Consider the following 24,987-nt stretch of genomic DNA (forward strand, 5'->3'; position numbering starts at 1 on the left):
TTTTGCACTTTTGCTCAATTTTGAATACATGTAGGACTATATCTAGTCCTGCTTATATCTACTGTACATACAATACTTTTACATACCGGTAAGTGAAAAATTATAGTACTTTTTTCCATCATTGTATATGTCATGCTGAAAAAGAACCTGAAGATGGTCTTTGACCGAAACGTTGCCTAAATAAAGCGTTCGTATTGCAAGTGCAGACGCTGTGCGGGTCTTTATGCACTTGTGCATGTTTTCTGAATACATTGAGCCCTGCCTATACGCACCCGTCTCAGAGCATATCAGGTGTGCATAAGACTTTGTTGCCTATATATGCTGAAAAAAGAACAAAGGTTCTGTGTGTTTTGGAAGGGATGTACTGATCTAAATTTGGGCTGGTGTGCGGCCAAGGAAACAGCACTCTTTAGATGTCTGCAAATAGCACCGTATTCTATTTATACATCGACGCTGGCGAGTGCAATCCTTGTATGTCCAAAACCGGCACCTTACAGGGGGAAGAAAAGAGTGTTCAATGGATCCAATGTAGTGATTTAATCACAAGCTCTTCTTGACTCTGGTCATTGGTTCATTGTTTTTTTTAAACCCACAAACACATGCACTTGAAAACCGTAGAAAATTGTGGGGGGGAAAGAGAGAAAAGGCTTGTAGAATGGCTATATTTGCTGCATTAATAAAAACAAATGAAAGCAACATAAAAACATTAAATAAATATGGAGATATGAGGTTTCTGCAACGACATCCAGCATTCTATGCATACATGTCATCCTGTCACTCTGCATCCGCTATGCTGACATGAATAACAAAGGACCCCCTCTTCCTGCGTGTGCGCACACACACACACACACACACACACACACACACACACACACACACACACACACACACACACACACACACACACACACACACACACACACACACACACACACACACACACACACACACACACACACACACACACACACACACACACACACAGGCACACACACACACACACACACACAGCTATGGCTGGCATTGGTTGTAGCATGGATTGATGCACTGGTTTAGACACACTGAAGGTCCCACTGGGTCGCCATGGCAACTAGAGGCAAAATAAAGCAGCCGTCGAGACGCTGGCAGCGAGCCCCAGCTGGCTGGCTGGCGCGCACACACGCACACACACGGGCACACACACATACACACACACACCCTCCGGCCGTGGAACCTAGAAACCAAATGAGTGCGATGAGCGTGCGTGCGTGCGTGGAACACAAAACAGACGGAGAGATGTGGAGGAAGACGTGGACAGACGTGTCCTGGACTCACCCCTCTCTCTCTCTCTCTCTCTCTCTCTCTCTCTCTCTCTCTCTCCTCTCTCTCCCCTCCCTCCCTCTCTCTCCCCTCCCTCTCTCTCTCTCTCTCTCTCTCTCTCCCCCCTCCCTCTCTCTCTCCTCTTTGATGGTACTGAGAGGACCGATTTAGCAGCTTCTCCTTGGCTGGCATGCATCCACACGCACGCACGGACGCACGCAGGAGTGCATCACTATGCTTTTGAGGACATCGACAACCACTTATCACACTCTTTCATCCCCCCCCCCCCCCCATCAACATCAAATCTCTCTGCCAAAAATAACCGATCTGCTGTTGTGAGCTTGCTGATCCCATGTGCACTCCACAGAGTATCAGAATATGGATGCTACATTATGTTAATCCCAATGAGAGCTATTACACGTCTGCACTCCGGTGTAAAAACAAACAAGCTCACTAGCACGATGCAGCGTGACTCGTGAGCTTGTAGATCATCTTATTTCCAGTATACTATACGACTACACTGTATCTCAGGCATGACGGCAACCATAACCCCTATCCCTATACCCATCCTCTATAGAGTGTCGCAGTCCCGCCCCCTTTCATGACGAAGCCAGGCCCAGGAAATGATTCCCAATGCATTTTTCCCACAGACATTTCAAAAGGTATTCATTTAAAGACGGTTACGCCGCGGACAAAGCCAACTCGAGTCGTGACAACTCATGACAACAAACACAATATTTTGGACCAAACAAATGAAGAAAACGAAGAAAAACAACAAAAAAAAGCGTTGTAACCTGCCGTTTTTTTTTGTCATGATTTGTCACGGCAAGAGTTGGCTTTGTCCGCGGCGTAAACGTCTTTAAAGGTATATTCAGTGATTTCACTTAATTCAAATATTTTTTTGTTTTGTTGTGATAATCCTCTCTACTATAGAGTGTGCTGACCATATAAGGAGTTCCTCCCTGTCCCCAGTTAACCCCTGGGGGTCAAAAAACCTTAGGTTTCGTTTTTGGCTCTCTATCCTGATTGGATGAAAGGCTTAGGTCCCAGCCAAAAACGAAACCTAAGGTTTTTTGAGTGAAATCACTGAATATACCTTTAAATAAATACCTTTTGAAATGTCTATGAGGAAAACAAATGGAGAATCATTTCCTGGGCCATGGTAGGGGGCGGGACTGCGACGCTCTATACATCAGTGGTTCTCAACCAGTCCAGGCCAGGGGTCCTTGTCCTGCAGTTAAATTATGGAGAGTTGGTAACCAAATGAACCCTAATTAGATCTTAACTCTTGAGAGCGTAAAATGAAACCAAATGGACCGTACGGTTTCACTTCACACGATCAAGAGTTGCGTTATTATTAGCCTGAGCTAACGCTAGACATTTCTGGCCTAGATGGGAGGGTCGCGGCTCAGAAAAACGCGCACCCTGATTGGATCTCATCGATCTGTCCGTCACCGCCGGCCCCTCCTCTCCCCCCTAGTGCAGCGCTACGTCACATCATTTGGAGCGACGCCCACCCGGAAGGGTTGACTCCCACTTTTAGACCAGAGCGGCCAATGCGTTCCTCCAGGCTTTCAATTCTTGCACCAACCAAGTGAAAGCCTGGTACCGAGGCTACGTTATTATTAAACATCTGCATCCCATTGCTTAATTTACAACTAGTCTACATAATTAGAGAATGTAATTTTTTTGTTATTTTATGCCTGTTATCTCCTAATGGTACCAAAATCAATGCAGCATGGAATTGTGGACAAAACCTTATCCAACGATAACAAAATATTCTTAATTATTGTGTCTTGAGACACTAATGGAGTTCCAAAAATGTGTTTTGCTGCACTTGTTGGTGGCACTAACAGGCCAATGTGAAAAGGGTGGGATATATTCTTCAGCCTAGTAGGAAAGTCTGTGAATGATTTCACATAAATTGCTTGCAGGCATGATTTCAATTTCAATCCAAAAATGTGTTTTGCAAAACTCCACCTGTTGGTGGCGCTATAACAGATAACACATGACTATAAAGACACACACACACACACACACACACACACACACACACACACACACACACACGCCAGGTCCTGCTGGCACACTGAGGCTATCCTAAATATGGTCAGCTGACTCAGATTGCATCCCCCGCCACTCACTACGCTGCATGTGTTCACGCTCGCTGTATGCCAGGTGTGTGTGTGTGTGTGTGTGTGTGTGTGTGTGTGTGTGTGTGTGTGTGTGTGTGTGTGTGTGTGTGTGTGTGTGTGTGTGTGTGTGTGCCAAGTGGCAGACAGACGGCCGCTCATAGCGACACACCCACTGCCAGGACCACCGGCGGCCGGCCACGTTCCAAGAGCCCAGAGAGAGAGAGAGAGAGAGAGAGAGAGAGAGAGAGAGAGAGAGAGAGAGAGAGAGAGAGAGAGAGAGAGAGAGAGAGAGAGAGAGAGAAACTCCATTGGGGCCAAGCTAGCTGGCACCTGACAGCCCATACACAGGGAGAGGTCTCCACAGTTACCAGGTCCAAACATCATCCGCTGCATTGTGTGTGTGTGTGTGTGTGTGTGTGTGTGTGTGTGTGTGTGTGTGTGTGTGTGTGTGTGTGTGTGTGTGTGTGTGTTTTATTTTTATTTATTTATTTATTTATTTGACAGGGACAACGCTCATTAATCAACATGTCAGTTCAGTTTTCACATCAATGTAAATGGGCCAGAGTTAGCCAAAGCTAAATTTCATCTGTAGTCCCCGCAGCTAGGGCAGGCTCTTAAAAAGTAAATGATAAAAGAAAGACAGAGTGTAGGGCGCCTGCACACAACACCATGCGTTGATGCCATGTGTGCATATGTGCAGGCACCCATCACTACGTCCATACAAAAACACAGTACAACAGATAAAAGAAAGACAAAGTGTGGGGCGCTTGCACTCAACAGTCAACACCATGCGTTGATGCCATGTGTGCATATGTGCAGGCACCCAACAGTAACACCATGACCATACGTGGTCATGGTGTGTGTGTGTGTGTGTGTGTGTGTGTGTGTGTGTGTGTGTGTGTGTGTGTGTGTGTGTGTGTGAGTGTGAGTGTGTGTGTGACAGCTCCTCAGACCCACACCGCGGACAAAGAATACCTCACGTATATGAAACGAGGCAAAAATAAACCAAGCCACAATTGAGGACCAGCTTATTGTTACATTCCAATGATGTGTGTGTGCGTGTGCGCGTGTGTGTGCGTGCGTGAGTGCGTGCGTGCACGTGTTTCAACTTTTAATGGTTTATATTGTTTAAAATTGTTTTAAAATGTCGCAGTAAAAGCAAAGTAACAAAAAAATTGTAATATCGAATCGCAACAATCGTTGAATCGCAGAATTGCAATTATGATTAAGAATTGCAATATGAATAGAATCGTCAGCCTATAGGTATATGGATCCATAATAGGTAACAGGTCCGTTTGGTTCCATTTGTACACTCTCAGAGTTACAGACCCATAAGGGTCCATTTGGTTACAAACTGTCATTTAGCTGGGGACCCCCTGGAACTCCATCAAGGAGGACCCCTGGGGGTCCCCGGACCCCACTTTGAGAACCACTGCTCTAAGGGAAATATAGTGGCCCTCTCCATCGCCAACGTTGCCCAGCTGCTGTAAGTGATTGTTGATGAGGCGTGTGCGCAGAGAGCCTCATACAGACATCGCAGGGACCACCGTGGCGTTTGCTAATGTTCCTTTGATGTACGCTGTGGTTTCCGAGGTGGCGCTCGGGCGACGCCACAGCTTTACGAGAGGTGTGAATTCCTCCGAGTCACAGTGAACATATATACACACACACACACGCACACGCACACACACACACACACACACACACACACACACACACACACACAGACAGGAAAAGCTAGTGGAAATAAGACGAGACAGAGCAGAGAGAGACTTGTCACTCAGAGCACTCTCAGCCCTGACAACCACGCATGCACACCCACACACACACACACACACACACACACACGCTTTCTATAGGGGAAAGTGCATTGTCTATATGACCACGGAGGAGAGATAATATGAATATTCATAGACATATGCTAGTTGCTCCACAGTTTGTTTCCCTCCCTACTATCAAAGCAACCTTGAAATTAGCTTTGGTGTAAAGCACACAGGTCTGCATTAAGCCCTGTAAAACACTCTCACTCTGCCCCTGTCAGACGCGCACGCACGCATGCAGGCGCACGCACACACACACACACGCGCACACGCACCCCCCCACACACACACACACACACACACACACACACACACACACACACACACACACACACACAAGCAAAACGGCTGCAAGGCACATGGCACAGTTCAGCCCTGGAACACTTTGGAACAATGAGATTACAAGTTTGCTCCAAGGTGCTGTGCAGTGTGCACACACATCAATATTAATTCATGAATAGTATGCATGCGGTAGACAGACATGCACATGCACACGCACGTGCACATACACACACACTACCCTACTGGCCAACACTGGAACTGCAGCACATTCATGGGGGTGGACGGACGTTCAGTGACGTCAGTGCGCCGTCAACCCTGACCTCAAATTTCAGACCACTCTCAACTTCCGCCCCCTCGAGCCATTGAGTTATAATGGTACATCCGGCAGTCTTCCACGTGCTTCAAAACGCCACTGAGCAACTTATTCTATCAGAAACACCACCAAAATATTATTTTACCATCTGAGAAACATTGCCAAAGTCCGACCATTTCTGTCCCAAAATGACACCGAAAAGCTCATCCACTGTTTCAACACCAGCAGGCTTGACTATTGCAACGCTCTCCTGTCTGGCTTACCCCAAAAAATCCATTGGTCGGTTACAACTGGTCCAAAACGCATCTGCCCGCGTGCTGACAAAGACCAAACGCAGAGAGAGCACACATTACACCAATTTTAAAGTCCCTGCATTGGTTGCCTATACATTTTAGAATAGATTTAAAAAATCTTTTACTTGTTTTTAAAACATTAAATGGAAATGCACCTGTCTACTTCTCAGAAATGGTTCCTAAATATTTGCCCGGCAGACCCCTCAGATCATCCAGCACTGGCCTCCTAGAGATTCCAGAGACCCCTAAAACAAGCTACTTTGCCCCTGTGCTGTGGAACAGCCTGCCAAGGGATCTACGGTTCTCTGAATCTGTGGAAATTTTTAAACGAAATCTTAAAACACACCTTTTTAGCATTGCTTTTACCTCCTAGATCATTACATGTCCTTTTTTAGTTTTTTTGTCGCTCCTTTTATTATTGTTTTTTTTTTGTTCGTTATTACTATGTAGTTGATGCTTTCTAATAGCAGGGGGCGGGGCTGTCGCTACTCGGTCCGCACTCTATCCTTTATAGCTCTATGGGGCAGACAGGCATGGAGCTCACTCTATCCTTTATAGCTCTATGGGGCAGACAGGCATGGAGCTCCAACCACTCTATCCTTTATAGCTCTATGGGGCAGACAGGCATGGAGCTCAACCACTCTATCCTTTATAGCTCTATGGGGCAGACAGGCATGGAGCTCAACCGCTCTATCCTTTATAGCTCTATGGGGCAGACAGGCATGGAGCTCAACCACTCTATCCTTTATAGCTCTATGGGGCAGACAGGCATGGAGCTCAACCACTCTATCCTTTATAGCTCTATGGGGCAGACAGGCATGGAGCTCACTCTATCCTTTATAGCTCTATGGGGCAGACAGGCATGGAGCTCAACCACTCTATCCTTTATAGCTCTATGGGGCAGACAGGCATGGAGCTCCAACCGCTCTATCCTTTATAGCTCTATGGGGCAGACAGGCATGGAGCTCACTCTATCCTTTATAGCTCTATGGGGCAGACAGGCATGGAGCTCACTCTATCCTTTATAGCTCTATGGGGCAGACAGGCATGGAGCTCAACCAAGCCACATTCACTGCCAGTTCCAGCAAAGCCCCTTCAGACATATACGACTCAAAGCAAAGAGCCTCACTTTCGGGGTTTCCAGACCTAAGTTGCGCCGCGGACGTCTTCCGCTCAGTGCAGCGGACACTTTGATTTCTTTCCGGGGCTTTGGGCGGTCCCGAGAGGGGACGCACACGGAAGCCTATTTAATGGCATGTAGTCCTCTAGTTCTTGGTTGGTGAAGTGGGAGTGACATTGACAAGATGTTGACAAACAGGCAAATTCTGGCGTTGGTGACAGCTGATAGTGGAATTATAATACACACGCAAATATTGATATGACATCACTGGGTGACAGGGCAGTCCTGTGCACCAGATACAAGAAGATTTACAAGGTCTTTTTTAACATAGTAATAAGATGTGAACATAAAATATGAAACAATAAATCATAATTAACAAAATACCCATCAACAAACTCACATCATGTCACGTTGCTTGTATACTGCTATTTTATGTCCCCGGGTTCAAGTGGTTAAACGTATATATAGTTATTTTCAATGTCATGGAACAGGGTTACAATAAATAAATAACAATATAATTCAGGGGTGCCATGGATGAAAAGATTACAGGGGTGATCTGAACCAAACATGAGAACCACTGCTTTACATTACTTCAGAGGATTTTTCTAATGTTTTATTTGTTAACAATTTTGATTTTGGACAGACAATGTTACTTTGAGGTGCCCAAATGTCCCCATGTATCCCTCGACATTCACTTCACAACTTCACAAGTCCCTCCCAGGGGAGTTTGGCTCTGTGAAAGAAGAAAACTACAATTGAAACCCCGCCCGTAGATGGCCTGCAGGCTGCATCTGTTCCATTGGCTAGTGCCTATCACTTCCGGGTGACACGCTTCATTTTTATGCTTGTGCGCAGCTTACATTTGACACGGAGGAGAGCGTTTCCGGGAATCTGGCCGCGCAAGTCGTCCGAGGAAGTGAAGCTTTTTTTCCAACCACCAGCTGTCTAAAAACCCGGTTTTGAAGCTGTCCGCAGCCGACAACGTGCGCAGCTCTTTTGATAGTGTGGCAGTACCCTCTCATAGCAGGGGAGAATCTTGGGAAATGAAGGCAAAGACGTTGGCTGCCAGTGTTATTAATGTCCAAAGTGGTCACTGATATACCCAACATCACATATTACTGCCTCTTTATCTTTCTTAAAAAAAAGAAAAGAAATCCCCCTTGAAATGAAATAAATGAAAAATAAATATGTTTGGGTTTGGCAACACACGCACATACAGAGAGAGAGAGAGAGAGAAAGAGAGAGGGAGAGAGAGAGAGAGAGAGAGAGAGAGAGAGAGCATGTTTTACATATAAATGAGCCTCTAATGGTGAGCTTGAGGGCTAAATTGATCGGTTTTTTTCTGTGAGCTGGAAAATATATTTTTGGCAACTCTCTCTCTCTCTCTCTCTCTCTCTACCTGTCCATATGTATTAATATTTAATAGTAAAATGACCCATTGATGAATGTGATGGATGTTGTTTGTGATGTGGACAAACACTTCTGGTTAGGTGGAAGACATATTAGCGCAATCAACGATAAAGTGTGTGTGTGTGTGTGTGTGTGTGTGTGTGTGTGTGTGTGTGCGTGTGTGCACGCGTGCATGCAATCCTCCATAAACGCCATTCCCAAGGGAGACGAGTGGAGCGTCAATAAATATTTTACGACCCCCCCGGTTCACTTTCGATCGTAATGGGGGGGGGGGGGGGGGGATTTGGATGCGACGTACTCACGGCTGGGGGTCTCAGTGGGGGGTCCGGGGCCTGCCGGGGCTGTCAGGGAGCGAGTTCCTCCCCTCATCCGGCGGACCCTTAATGGTGAAAGATGAGGAGGCTGAAGACTGAAGGAAGTGCGGGATGGAACGTCTGACGACATAGATTATAGGTAGCAAATCAATCAGCCATTCCCAACCTGTGTACCGGCTGTATGTGGCACGTGGGCCCCAAATTAATTGGCATACACTTTTAGTTGAAGATAATGTAACATTAATGAAAACAATGTTTTCTTTGCGATGCCGATAACATTATTAGTTCCAATTGATCGTATAGCCGGAATACAACAAATCGATTTATTAAAATAAACGTGCGATGAAAATGCACACGGCCCACCCATCTGACCGCTTAACACGGCAGCCGTTAGGCGGTCAGAGCATGCATGGGTGGGCCACGAGCACCTTGGAGATGTCCGAGTGAGTGGGCCCCTGATAAATGAAACGACGGAGGCTGATATATTATTGATCTGAAGGGTCTTCGACAGCAGCTGACCCCCCGGAGCAACCTTCCGATTGACCTCGGAATGACCCCCTCCCACCCATGACCTCTGACCTCCTCAGTAGGCGCTCCTGCACGGTGAAATCATGAGGGATAATTTGACTCAAAGAGCCTATATACTAATGGAACCAAAGTGGACCCGTAAAGGGTCTGTAACTCTTTCCCATTTGTGCATAATTCAGAGTTAAATTGGCACTCGGGACATGGGGTTCCTGTTTCAGGGGGCCAGCCAGCAAATATAGCATATAGCCTATCCATGCTGAGAGGACCCCTGAAGGGAAAAGCCGAAAGGAAAAGAAGGCTGTGTGTGTGTGACGTGTGTGTGTGTGTGTGTGTGTGTGTGTGTGTGTGTGTGTGTGTGTGTGTGTGTGTGTGTGTGTGTGTGTGTGTGTGTGTGTCCAAAATAGTATTTTGTCTGTCCAAAGTGCTGGTGGTAAACATGAAACAACTTCCTCCATAACTTCTTCATACATTTTTATCCCACGATTTTGCAACCCATTTTTTCATCCAGTGTCAATTATCTAATGTAATCCTGGGTGCTACACTTCCTCTGCCAACTTGGGGGGGGCAGCGGACTGACCTCATGCTTCCTTCTATGCATGAGGAGTCCAAGCTGCTTCTTTTCACCCGACAGGGGAGAGTTTCCCCGGCCTGACGTAGCGTGTGGAAGGAACACGTTATTCCGACCAGTTCCCTTCCCCTCCATCAGGCGCCCCGGCTGGCCAGGGGGAGGCAGTTTAGAGACCAGGATTACTGCACAGGGAGAACATGCAAACTGGTTATTCACCAACAGCCATGGAACAGGTTTGTCACAATGATATGGCGTCCAGAGAAAGTTATAACATCTAAAATGTAACATCCAAAGAATCTAAGACTCTGCCTCTGTGTTTTCACGTGGCCGTTATACAGTATCGGGCTTTCTCTGCAGCTGGACCTACACTCTGGAATAGTCTTCCACTCCACATAAAGGCTGAATTAGCCTTTATGTGGAGTGGAAGACTTTGGAGATTTTGGAGATTTTTTAATCCAACCTGAAAACACACCTTTTTAGTCTGGCTTTTAATACAGTGTGAAGTTTAATGTTTATTGTTGTTCATTGTTTTTGTTGTTATTTTGTTTGTTTTAGGCCTGTTTTTTTCAATTGTATTACATACGTTTTATTATTGCACTGTGATAGACTACGGTCTACCTGTTCTGGAAAGCACTTTGGGTCAACTGCTGTTGTTTTTAAATGTGCTATATAAATAAAATTGACTTGACTTGACTTTCAGTTTGGGACATTTTTCAGAAGTCAGAACCACCGCTGCCAAATATCCTGGATGATTGCAAGGTCATGCCGTGTGTGAGAGGCGTGCGTGCGTGCATTCTTCTTGTGCATGACAGACGGGGGTTTCGGGGGTGCGTCTAAGTGACTACTTGATGTGTTGTGCTTGACGTGCCTGCGCAGGTGCGAATCTGGCGAGTATGTGCGTGCGTGTGTGTGTGTGTGTGTGTGTGTGTGTGTGTGTGTGTGTGTGTGTGTGTGTGTGTGTGCGTGTTTGACGTCAGCCTGGCTGCCAGGTCACGGTGACAACTGGAACTCAGTGGCGTGCTGGTTAAATGACGCGCTTGGCTGAACAAAGGGCACTTTACACTATGTGTCACTTACACAGTGGGGGTGGGGCATACCAGCCTGCATGAAGTCACCAGAGAGTTTCTGGCTCACACGCACGCACGCACGCACACACGCACGCACGCACACACGCACGCACGCACGCACCCGCGTGCACGTGCACACACAATTTTACCGTTGCAGGTCTCTAAGAATAGCATTTTATGGTAGTTGCTAGTGTAAACATGCCCTTTTCCAGCACCCATGTGGGATGATGGTGGCCTAAAGGTCACATGGAGCACGCTTGTGATGACTGGGTGAAGGGGTCAGTCTGGCAAATAAATAAATAAATCATACCCGTGTGAACCGAGTGGTGCAACTCCGTGTGGGGGTCCCTGGGGGGTCCCCGGAATTCCCAGCACCCACAGGAACGCGCCCGGTTCCAGCGAGCCACCTCGCGTTCGAAACGGTCTAGAAATGACAGAGTTATCGTGTGGGGGTCATCGGGGGGGGGGGGGGAACATCCAGACCCCCAGGAAGGCGCCCAGGGAGCCGGGCCAGTTCCGGCGAGCCATCCCATGTCTGACAGTTACCGTGTTGGGGGTCCCCAGGGGGTCCCTGTACTGTACTGTACTGTACTGTACTGTACTGTACTGTACTGTACTGTACTGTACTGTACTGTACTGTACTGTACTGTACTGTACTGTACTGTACTGTACTGTACTGTACTGTACTGTACTGTCACACCTGAAATCATCATATAAACAGTATTATGTGTGTATGTGTAAAGGGCCTTGCGAACGGGGAGCGATAAAACGCGCCATATAGTTCAACGAAACCTGCGTTTTTGCTCGGAGAAGTCGCTACCGATATTGACGTCAGACTTCGGTGCTTTATACATTATTGTTGACTGGGTGAATGTATGCACAGTCTTGTAAAGCCAGCGGCTTATTTCCATTGCAGTCCTTTCATAATTTATGTATGTGCATGATGTTTTGATGTTTTGTTGCGTGTGTGTGTGTGTGTGTGTGTGTGTGTGTGTGTGTGTGTGTGTGTGTGTGTGTGTGTATTTGCATGTATTTATTTTGAACAAGTCCACGCACCCAATGGGGCAAAAGGTGTCCTCGGGCATGACAATCCAAGGTGCAAGAAAAATAAATCCCAATGTATACATGTATTTTTTCCCCGTAAATTAAATATCCTACCTAACCATAGAAGTGAGTCGCACAGACGTAGTGAAAATAACAGATTATAGTTTCTCTATTTTCCCTGTTAATTTCAAATAAATAACAATCCTAAGAAAATAAATGGTCTGACAGCAAAACGGAGGGATATTCAAATCTCTAATCTTCTCCATGGTCGGTGAGCTTGCCAGGAGGGAGAATTAGGGAAATGGCATCAGATATCGTACCACACGCTTGGCTAGCTCGCGGCAACAGCGCTAAAGGCCCTTGACATTAGCATCGGTTGGTGGGGAAAGTTAAGTGAAATGCATAATGACACAGTGTGTGTCTGTGTGAGTTTGTCACTGTCCTGACAGTGGAATGTAACTAAGTACATTTGCTCAAGTGCTGTACTTCAGTATGAGGTACATTTACAGAACTTGACTCCACTAAATAGTGTTACAGCCTTTTTGCTCCACTACAATTATTTGACCGCTTTAGTTAATAGTTTGGCTACTCTGCAGATTTAGATTATTAATACAAAACATAAGCTATACCCAGCAGCACAATACATTCAAATCAGCCCCACCATTACCAAGTATTAAGCTTGTATGATTAATGCATTATTAAGCAGAAAAGTGTGTTCCTCTGAGCGCCTATCCCAGGGCCGTGCCAGTCACGTGCCAGTCATCAGGACGGAGGAAGGTGCGAGGGGAACTAGTTTGTGCGACCCTTACGGGTCCATTTGGTTTCATTTGAAAACTCTCTCAGTTAGGATTTTACAGTATATACTGTAGATTGTATCAATATCAATGGTATGAATTGGGGTCCGTGGCCTATATAATGCAGTGGTTCTCATCTCAACGGGGGTTTCCCCAGATGACAGTGAAGTGACAATTTAAAGCGCAAATAACATGCATTTTAAAACTGCTTTTAATATTTAATATCATATTGTCTATGTCCCTCAAAGTTATTTCTAATGGTTTGAGCCTCAATCACCACTCTGATATAACCAGGCCTTGTCATTTCTTTCTGGACTTTGAAATCAGTTTTAGCTGCAGTACCACAATGTCCTGAGGTGGTGGGGGTGCTGATATGCAGATTATTTAATATTTTAGTCATTATAATACTGATGCTAGATAAAACCAGGCTTGTTTCCATGCCATGCCAGCTTGGAAAATCAACAATGGTGGACATTGTAAACAAAGTGGAAATGCAAATTTGGAACTGAAGACTTTAGAAGAGGAGGAATTATACAAAGTAGAGTGACATTGGGGACATCACGATGAGGCCAAAATCAGTCGAGCTGTTCCTGAGAGCAATTTCCATTAAAACACCCATATGACATGAAGGCCTGATTGTTCAAAATTGGTTATTTGTGGGAATAGAAAACACACATGAGAGCCCCAAAAATACAAAAGAAATTGAAAAAGTAGAATTTTATGTTATAGGTCCTTTAAGGACTTTTAATACATGACTAAAACGAAATAATGTTTTTTGTCAAAAGACTATGACTAAAACGCTGTAGAATTCAACACCGTTTTGGTCCTCAAGGTGTCATGTCAATATTGAACCATCCACAGCATCAGCGATGTTTAGTGCCTCCGATTCACAGCCGCGGCAGCCCGAATAATTGCTCACTCCGCTCTTAAAGTTCATTCACTCAAGTATGCACTTCAGTACAATTTGTATGTACTTTGAGTATGTAAAAAAAAAAATCTAATACGTTATTCTACTACTATTCAACAGAGGTAATAATAATGTACTTTTTACTCCACTACAATTATTTGAAAATGTCAGTTACAAGTTACTATGTAGATGTATTATTTGTATCAGAAACATACATTTTTATATTTTGGTTATTTGAAAATGGCATAGTGATTTTTTAAATTATTATTTGAGTGCTTTTACTTTGGTAGGCTACTTAAAGGACCACTTCACCACTTTTCAACCTATCTTCATACAGTTGGTCCCCACTAATAATCATGATAAAATAGCACAATTTTTCTACTCAGTCTGTGTCTCATAGGAGGGCTGTGGGCAGTTCAGAAACCCGTCCAACAGTGACATCATCGATGGGGAATCCAAGTTAATCGAAACGGCAAGCTTTTCCTGAAAAGTTGCAATGTGAAAATGGAAGCCATTGTTCTCACGATAATGAAAATCGAAATGTTTTTTCAATGTTGTTTAAAAAAAAGAAAACGATGATGTCACTGGTGGACGGGTTTCTGAACTGCCCACATAACAGCCCTCTTATGAGACACAGACCGAGTAGAAAAAAATAGTGCTATTTTATTATGAACATTAGTGAGGACCAATTATATGAAAATAGGTTGAAAAGTGGTGAAGTGGTCCTTTAAAGTAAATTTAAATGCCCATACTTTTGTGTTTGTACATACAATACTTTTACTTTACTTTAGGCCTACTTCCACCACTGAGATCTATTTTAGTACATTTTTCTAGTCGATCACCTTCAAGGACAAAACATTCATCAGACACGCTTTGAAAACATGCTAGAAATGGAACAATGCTCACAGTTCAAAACAACTTGAACAAGGAGGCTATTTATACACAAGTCTATTCAAGGTCTATTTGAGAGAGTGCTCAAATCACAGACTAAAGGTAGACAAAGAGAGGTGGGCCCTGGGGGGGGGGGGGGGGGGTACTGTCAAAGCACTTTCAGAAAAGTATGCGTGTACTGTATACCGTATTGGCGAGTATCAGTTCTTGTGCGCCTGACATCATAAATTGTGTGTCTGTCTTTGCCTTCGTGTTTATCTGAGGGGTATTTTCAACTACAAGAAGTACAGAGCTAATAAAAACGAACAAACGTATTTCACATGTTCTGGATTTGTTTCCATACGATGCGGCTACATGCTACCGTACTCTAATGCATACAGTAGGTGTTAACAATGATACTAATGAAGGCTGTTCCATTGTGGTCAAATAGTCAGGGTGCTGCTGTTGTGCATGTTGGCTTATGCTGGAAACACATACTAGTGGTTCTCAAAGTGTGGTCCAGGGACCCTCATGGTTCCTTGAGGTGGTTCCAATTGGCCCCTTATGGGTGTGTAACTCTGAGAGTGTACAAATGACTTGTGTGTGGTACAAATGTGGGTCCGGGAAATTCAAAGGTTTGAGGACCACTGTACTATACACAAAGTGGATAAGAGCCTTCATTGCTAACACAAGGTAAGGAAGAGACCCAATTTCTTTGACTGCTGTGCATAGACCCTATGTGGGTCCACTGGGTCCGCGTGATATTGGCCTACAACTAGATTTTACCAAGCCCCACCCTGCCTGTGTTCAATTGGCTGAATGCAGGAACGTATTAGGGTTAGAATTGTAAATCATGTTTTCAGGTGAGTGTTTGCCACCAACTGACACTCAAAGTGGCTCAAAGTGACTACTGGCCAATCACAGTGCGACTTTTCTGGGTGTGTGTTTGCGTGCGTGCGTGTGTGAGGAGGAGGGGAGGTCAGTGAGTTTGAGGGAGCTGCTATTTGAAGTCAGTGACAACTCAACTACAGTTTTGTCATTCTGCTCCTGAACAGAAATGGGACTGGGGGTGAGCGCTGGCATGAACACGCATTTAATTGGGCTGTTTGGCGTTGCAGCATGACCACATATTCACAGCCTGCGTGCGTGCGTGCGTGCGTGCATGTGTTTGCTTGGACAACTGGACAATGAAACCTTTCGGAAAGGTCGGTGGTCTGAAATACATAACCAAAGATAACACACACACACGCACACACTCACTCACGCGTACTCACACGCACATGCATGCACTTCCACATATTGGAGCACAAAGATGTGCACAGTTGACGATGACACTGGAGCAGCAGGGGCCGGTATAACTTTGAGTTATACTCGGCAAGCAAACCTATAAAGCTCGCAATGCGTCGCGGGAACGTGGTGTGTATCAATAATATCCTCAGTAGTGTTGGCCACTGCACTGAAAATGAGAATGGACCTCTCCCACTCTGTCTCTCTCTCTCTCTCTCTCTCTGTCTCTCTCTCTCTCGCACACATGCATGCATACACACATGCACTCTAATCCTCCAGTGTGAAGCTGTTACTGGGCCAGGTGTCCATTTGTTTCATATTTATTGATAGCTATTTTATTTTATACACTGCTGGTGCGAAGTACGATTTTCATTTCATGTGCAAGCATGTAAATGACAAATGGCGTGTAAAGTGAACCTTTAACCATAGAGGCAAATATTGTACTTTCTACGCCCCTATATTTGACAGCTTTAGTTACTATAGTTTCTTTGCAGATTTGGATTATTATTTCAAAAATCTATGTCATTTGAAAATATGGATCTACAGTATACAAGCTCACAGCTTGTACATGTCATGGGCTCATCTTCAGTGAAAGGATAGGGGCCCTATATCTTGTACGCTGCCTTAATTACTCCTTATCCCTAAACGAATTAGCCTTATTTTAATATTTTGAAAAACATTTAAAAACTAGTTCAACTAGCCACTCTTCATCGGCACGTTGTGAGGTATGAGATTGGCTATTTGAAAAATTAGGATTGAGGCCGGTGTGTGTGTGTGTGTGCGTGTGTGCGTGTGTCTACTCACCTGTGTCAACTGTAAATAGCGGTGACATTTACAGTACATGGTATAGTAGGAGTGTGCCGCCTTTATGCCGCCTTTGTGTGTGTGTGTGTGTGTGTGTGTGTGTGTGCATGTGTCGGGATTGTTTTATTGTGAACATTTTCATGGTTAGACTTACAATTAGAAACATATTCGGGTTGGGGTTAGTATAAGAATTAGGCATTTAGATGATGGGTTTGGTTTAGTAATATGGTACAATGTGAACGCATACAGCGCTGTGTGTGTGTGTGTGTGTGTGTGTGTGTGTGTGTGTGTGTGTGTGTGTGTCTGTGTTTTTGTGCTTGTGTTAAGCTGGCTCATATGATGATGTTGTGATAACAGTGGCCTATACGCGTGCTTGCATTCCGGGCATGCTTAGCATTTAACCAGGCTATTAGCAAAGAATGCTGTTGTTGTTTTTTGCCATCGGAACTAAAACATGTGACCTGCGTGTGCGTGTGTGTGTGTGACTGTGCGTGTGTGTTTGTATTGTAAATCTCTATTGACAAAAAAACACAAGCGTTTCTTGTGATTTCCTCTCAAGTGGTTTCACAGAAATAGAACGGCGAACAATACACGGATTCATTCTGGATTTCCAGGTTTCTTTCGCCTCCAAAAGGTCAGTCTGCAGATTCAAACTGATCGTAGATGTTGTCTATGCATGGCGCGTGGAGACCTCACATGTCCAAAAGCGTTACTTCTCAGGAAACGGGAAAAAGGAACCCGTGTTCCGTTGTATCCCAGTGGTGTAAAGCAGTGGTTTTCAAACCCTTTTCATATCAAGGTCCATTTATGTATTCTGCTTTTGAGCCACGGTCCACCTATTTGATGAGATTTTGCCTATCAGACCCTGCAGAAGTTTGAATATTTTGTTTGTCGTTGGATAAGATTTATAATAATGAATTGCATTTTTATAGCGCTTTTCCAAGTGCTCAAAGCACTTTACAATGGTTCATTCATTCATACATTGGGAGGTGAAGCGGCGAACAGTCGACGCCAGCGTTCTCACTTCCCACATTCACACATTCACACACCGATGGTGGCAAGCTCACACCAACCAACTCATTGGAGGCAATTTAGGGTTCAGTGTCTTGCCCAAGGACACTTCCACATGTGGACAGGAGGAGCCGGGATTCGAACCGCCGACCCAGGGATCATTGGACGACCTGCTCTACCATGCTGGATTGATGTGGTAGCATCCATAATGGAGAGATAACAGGCAAACGATGAGCAAAATAACAATTCTTCTACATTCTCTAATCGTGTGTAGAATTCTTGAAAATTAAGTACTGCAGATGTTTAACAGTAATTTAAGTCTTGAGAGCGTAAAATGAAACGGGTCCATTTGGTTAACTCTCAAGAGTTAACCAATTCTGAACGGGAACCCCTTTTGATGTTTTAAGCATTATGTTATGCTTTAGGCAGCTATTGAAAAATAGCAGATCTACAAGCTCATAGTGCGGCACCGAGTGCCGCGCTACGAGCTTGTAGGTCTGCTATTTTTTTTTTAAATCGTGAAAATGTGGCGCAAATCTTTGAATATTATATTCTTTCAGACCGAAAGCTTTTAACTCACATCTTTGCTTCTGGGAGGTCCCTGAAACGGCATTTTCAAATGGGGGTTGGCGGCCAATTACATACCACTGATACAGAAACATGAGGTATTTCAGAAAACTGTCAGGATTTAAAAATACTTTTTTTTTTTTTTCGACGTCAGGCCTAAATGGGTTAAAGATCTATAAGGGTCCTCTCCATCATTTAGCACGGGCACCACCTGGAACCCCCTCAAGGACCACTGGTGGTCCCCGGACCACCGTTTGAACGGGCCCGGGCCTGACCCATTGCTTGGGAAACCAGTGCGGTAAGGCGAGCCTTTGACCTTCAGTGCACGCAGCAGAATGTGTAGCCCCTCCGGGCGGCACTGGGTCAAACATAGCCCTGGCCCGGCCTGCAGTGACTGTACTGTATGTAATGGTAGACACATACATGGCCCTGGCCCGGCCTGCAGTGACTGTACTGTATGTAATGGTAGACACATACATGCATGGCCCTGGCCCGGCCTGCAGTGACTGTACTGTATGTAATGGTAGACACATACATGGCCCTGGCCCGGCCTGCAGTGACTGTACTGTATGTAATGGTAGACACATACATGGCCCTGGCCCGGCCTGCAGTGACTGTACTGTATGTAATGGTAGACACATACATGGCCCTGTGCTGCATGACTGGAGTCATCACCGCAAATACATTCTACAGTATAGCACTTCCATGAATGGATACACACAGTGGTGGAGAAAGTATACACATGTTTATTTATTTATTTTTTTGAGTGGTGCAACCACTCCAAGGAACAGCAATGTCCGTGTATACCTATGTGACGTCAATGAGCACCAGTATGACTATGAATACCAGTAGGGGCGCTGTTGTGCCAGAAACAGAGAGAGATAGGGAGGAGGGTGGGGGGGGGGGGGGAGTTGCACCACTCAGTTCAGTGGGATTTTTTACTTACGTAAAAGTATCAAAACTGCAATTCAGTTCAAAATTCAGTTCAAAATGTACTTGAGTAAAAGTACAAAGGTATTGGCATCGAAATGGACTTGAAGTACCCAAAAGTAGAAAGTAGTCATAATGCAGAATGTCACATTTAGCAAGTTTTCAAATGCATAAAAATATCAGATCTACCGTTCTGCGTTTAGTGTGTCTAAGAAGGACACGACCTTTGACACAATCCTGTTTCTGGAGTGACACGCGCAAAAGGAAAGTTACAATAATGTGAATTAAATGAGCATGAACCATTATTTTTTTTTGGAGGTGTGTGTGTGTGTGTGTGTGTGTGTGTGTGTGTGTGTGTGTGTGTGTGCCTGTGGCGGGCGGGCGGGGGGCTACTATGTTGAGTAAGCCCCTCGCAATGACGCACACAGCCCAGTCATGAGACACCAGAGAAATGACAGGCACGCTTAGTTGAAATGACACAGGGGTGACACGGAGATGGTGTGTGCGTGCATGTGTGCGTGTGTGTGCGTGTGTGTGCGTGTGAGAGAGAGAGAGAGAGAGAGAGAGAGAGAGAGAGAGAGACAGGAGGTTAAAGTGGGACCACAGGTGGCCCAGGAGGGAGGGAGGGGATTGGGGGTATTTTAGTCCAATTGTTAAAACATAACACTTCAAACAAGGGAATAAATAGACGCAACAACAGTGAATGTGTGGAACGACAATACGCGGCAGGGAGAGACACAGAGAGAGAGAGAGAGAGAGAGAGAGAGAGAGAGAGAGAGAGAGAGAGAGAGAGAGAGAGAGAGAGAGAGAGATAGAGACAGATATAGAGAGATAGAGAGAGAGAGACAGATATAGAGAGAGAGAGAGAGAGAGAGACAGATATAGAGAGATAGAGAGAGAGAGAGAGAGAGAGAGAGAGAGAGAGAGAGAGAGAGAGAGAGAGAGAGAGAGAGAAATAGAGAGACACACAGAGAGAGAGACAGAGATAGATAGAGAGAGAGAGACAGATATAGAGAGAGAGAGAGAGACAGAGAGAGAGAGAGAGAGAGAGAGAGAGAGACAGATAGAGAGAGACAGAGAGAGAGAGAGACAGATATATAGAGAGAGAGAGAGAGAGAGAGAGAGACAGAGAGAGAGAGAGAGAAAGAGAGAGAGAGGGGGTCACTGTATTGTGTGATTCTGGGCGCCTGAACTAGGAGGTGTAACTCTAGAATGTGCGTGCGTGCGTGCATTGCATGCGTGCACAGTGTCAGTGCAGGAGTGATTTGCAAGAAATCCGAGACTGCACCAGTCAGGCTTTGATGTCTGACGCAGCTCTCTCTCTCTCTCTCTCTCTGCTAGACTGCTAATCTAATCCATTATGTGTCTGTCTGTCTGTCTGTCTGTCTGTCTGTCTGCAGGCGATGACAGAGCAGACCTTCAGGTGGTTAAAACAAAAAAGTGCGGGGGGACACACACACACACGCGTGTGTGTGTGTGTGTGACAGACAGACAAGTCGTGAGCATGGTAACTCTCTCTCTCTATCTCTCTGTCTCTCTCTGTCTCTCTCTCTCTGTCCCTCTCTGTCTCTCTCTGTCCCTCTCTCTGTCTGTCTCTCTCTCTCTCTCTCTCTCTCTCTCCCTCTGTCTCTGTCTCTGTCTCTCTCTTTGTCTGTCTCTGTCTCTATCCCTCTGTCTCTCTCTCTCTGTCTCTGTATCTGTCTCTCTGTCTCTCTCTTTGTCTGTCTCTGTCTCTATCCCTCTGTCTCTCTCTCTCTCTCTGTCTCTGTCTCTCTTTTTGTCTGTCTCTGTCTCTATCCCTCTGTCTCTCTGTCCTCACTTGGCACCTTGCTAGCCACATGTGGCGCTGCTGCGGCAGCACTTCCTGCTCTCACATGAGTGCATGTTCTGAGACTGAAGCGTGTGCAGTGTTGTTGTTTGATTGGCTCGTTAAAGCAAAAGCACTCTTGAAATAGTCTGCGAAGAACACAACGTTCTTTAAAACACAATAGAGGAGAGGAGAGGAGAGGAGAGGAGAGGAGAGGAGAGGAGAGGAGAGGAGAGGAGAGGAGAGGAGAGCTTGACATTTGTTCATCTGGGGACCGTGCTCTGGAAGAAGAAAACACAAAAGAGACACATACACACACACACACACACACACACAAAAGACAGACAGACGGAGCAAACTGTTCTTTCTGTCATGCACTGCAGTTTACAGCAAATTTCTTCTGCAGGCGAGAGAGAGAGAGAAAGGAGAACCAATGAACGAGAGAGGAGTCAGGGTGACACCACAGTAATAACTGGGAAAATGTCAAAGCTCTTAAAAGCTGTGTGTGTGTGGGTGAGTGTGTGTGAGTGTGAGTGTGTGTGTGTGTGTGTGTGTGTGTGTGTGTGTGTGTGAGTTTCATAGGGGTGTCCAGAGCCAAGGGGCGTGGCCCGATATGGACAGTATTGACATCTAACACACCCATTCATTTGATTAGCTGCAGCTGTGTTGCTTACATCAGTGGTTCCCAGACTTTTCCATGTCAAAGACCCCCAAAATGACACTAATTAGCCCCGCGGACCCCCATTTGAAAAGACATGCCATGGACCCCCAATTGATATTAACCAATGTTGATTTAACTCTGAGAGTGTATACAAATTGAACCAAATGGTCTATTTGGTTCCATTTGGAGTGGGACAACTAAATCAGCCTGCAGGATTTCATGCCCTTTAAATTGGCTCTATTTGGAGCCCTCACTCACTGCTGACAAACACTGCAGGATTACCAACTGCAGAAATATGGACCCCTTCAGGAGTTCAGGAGTTTGGCGCACGATACACACACACACACACAAGCACGCGCGTGCCTGAGAGCTAGATTGAATCATCGCCCATCTGGCCAGTATATCTCGGTTAATCTATTACATCGGTTCGTTGGGCGGGCTGTCGTAGCGTGGACGCGTTCCGAAGGGGTAGGGCGGTGGGGCGCTCTCACTTTCTCTTTTGGTTTACTAACCTCATTTCTAAACCCTCCCCTCCGTGCCGCACTGCTCACAGCCAGCATTGCCAGAATTTTCTGTGAAAGAGAGAAGCACAGGTCTTTGAAAGTGAGCCCAGAAGAAACGGCTATAATTATCACACAAAGGGGTCCGCATGCACAATTAGTTGATAATAGTTACTTGATAACTTGAGCATCAAAATCTGTGAGGGTTAGTCAAAAGGTTGACAGAATTATAAATAATTATGTCAAATCTTTTTTAATCGTTTTAAACTACACACAAAATCCAACGGGGGGTCCGTGGGCCCATGAGTAGTCCTCGACACAAACATTTATGAAAGGCACTGGTTTAAACCCTAGGGAAGCGAGCCCAAAGTCGCTTATAATACGCGGATATGCAGGCACCGCTGCTCACAGCCTCGCCATCCTCTCTGTCACACCCCGCCTACTCACTCCATATCTCTCTCTCTCTCTCTCTCTCTCTCTCTCTCTCTCTCTCCCTCCCTCTCCTCAGCTCCCCTCGCTGCTGAGGATTTTTAAGGACACGGCGTACCCAATGCCCTCGTCTAGCCGAGCATCATCGCTGCCTGTGCCCGCACCCTCCTCGTTTGGTTTCCTTTATCCTCTCTCTCCCCTCGTTCTGTCCTGTCCTCCATTTTACCCTTTCAAATGTTTTTTCAGCATCTTTCTCTCCAATTGTCTTCCCCTTTCCTTCTCATCTCCTTCAGTTCTCACATCACACATGGCATTGCCACTTTGTATAATATATTAATTAAATATATATATATATATATATATATATATATATACACACACACACACACACATACACACACTGACACGACCTAATAGCATGGTGTAAAATAACGAAGTACATTAACTCAAGTACTGTACTTAAGTACACTTTTGTGACATTTTCAATACTTTTACTCCTCTACTCCACTACATCTCAGAGGCAAATATTGTACTTTTTACAAAAAGGGTATACATTTTGAAAAAAATAAATAGAAGATTTCCGCATAATTTACTTTTGGTACTTTTACGTACATTTTGATGCCAATATATTTGTTTAATTTTACTCAAGTACATTTATATTATTGCAGTATTGATGCTTTTACTTAAGTAAATGATGCGAGTACGTTTTCCACCACTGAATTAGCATGTGGGCATCTGAGTTGAGCGGAGGATACCAGAGAGCAGAGGAGGAGGAGGAGGCGAGATTAGAGGACATTGTGAAAGGCAAAAAATAGAATCTCTTGCAAAGGTGTTGAAACAGACACAGCCGCATGGTTTGGTGAGCTAAGGTGCATGCACATCCACATGCACTTCCCATAGACCAGACTATAGCACCCACCACCTGCAGGCAGGCAGTGCATGTGCACATGCACATTCACACGTTCATTTTTAGTAGCCGCCTGAGAAGTTAATCTTGGCTCAAATCAAATTGATTTTGGCCACATAATATAGTACATTGTCAATAAATGAATGTATGCATTTTACAATAAAAACAATTGCAGTGCCTGGGGATGGGCTACTTCCACAATTTATGTTCATTTTTCAGCTTGGAAACGATGGTGATTGTGACACATAGGCTTTGTGTGTGCATGTGTGTCTGTATGTGTGTCGCTGTTCCTTCCCTCTGGTGCTGAAATGTGTGTTTGGCTGTGTAGGTGTGTTTGAGCACGTATTTGTGTTTGTAGCATGGAATGTGATTATTTGATTGGCTGATGTATGATGATTAGAGTGTCCCTCATGTCACACAAGTGTGATTTACCCCCCCCCCCCCCACCCCCCTATTTAACAAACGTCATAACCGTATAGGTTGTACAATTTTGAATGTTTTTAATTTCAGTTTGGGATCCGCGGCCAAATACACATAGATTTCGGGGTCTTTGACATGAAGCAGTTTCAGAGCCACTGCATGCAGTACAGCATAGTGTGCATGGTGTAGGTGTCATGTTATTGATGCTGTAGTGTGCTGGTACAGGTGTGATGTGATGTTATTGATGCTGTAGTGTGCTGGTACAGGTGTGATGCTGTAGTGTGCTGGTACAGGTGTGATGTGATGTTATTGATGCTGTAGTGTGCTGGTACAGGTGTGATGCTGTAGTGTGCTGGTACAGGTGTGATGCTGTAGTGTGCTGGTAAAGGTGTAATGCTGTAGTGTGCTGGTACAGGTGTGATGCTGTAGTGTGCTGGTACAGGTGTGATGCTGTAGTGTGCTGGTACAGGTGTGATGCTGTAGTGTGCTGGTACAGGTGTGATGCTGTAGTGTGCTGGTAAAGGTGTGATGCTGTAGTGTGCTGGTACAGGTGTGATGCTGTAGTGTGCTGGTACAGGTGTGACGATGTAGTGTGCTGGTACAGGTGTGACGATGTAGTGTGCTGGTACAGGTGTGACGCTGTAGTGTGCTGGTACAGGTGTGACGATGTAGTGTGCTGGTACAGGTGTGATGTGATGTTATTGATGCTGTAGTGTGCTGGTACAGGTGTCATGTGATGTTATTGATGCTGTAGCGTGGGGGTCCCTGGCATGTAATTTCTAATGGGGGTCTGCGGGCTAATTAGTGTAAATTTGGGGGTCCTTGACATGAAAAGGTTTGGGAACCACTGCTGTATAGTGTGCTGGTACAGTATAAGTGTGGTATACTGTATGATGGTCC

The 24,987-nt window shown here is 45.2% G+C and overlaps 1 protein-coding gene across 1 annotated transcript in view; it reads right to left on the reverse strand.

The window, feature by feature from the left end:
• Positions 1 to 24,987, reverse strand: part of LOC310879757 (lysophosphatidylserine lipase ABHD12-like) — a gene marked incomplete at both ends in the record, with an annotated part of 119,568 nt that overhangs the window by 88,812 nt on the left and 5,769 nt on the right. Inside the window, one exon of the mRNA XM_083794587.1 lies at positions 24,352 to 24,763. Coding sequence (XP_083650713.1) covers positions 24,352 to 24,763 — 412 coding nt within the window. The remainder of the gene's footprint in view (positions 1 to 24,351; positions 24,764 to 24,987) is intronic.

This window comes from Protomyctophum parallelum (assembly GCF_964188405.1).
Source record: "Protomyctophum parallelum genome assembly, chromosome: 22".
NCBI lineage: Eukaryota > Metazoa > Chordata > Actinopteri > Myctophiformes > Myctophidae > Protomyctophum > Protomyctophum parallelum.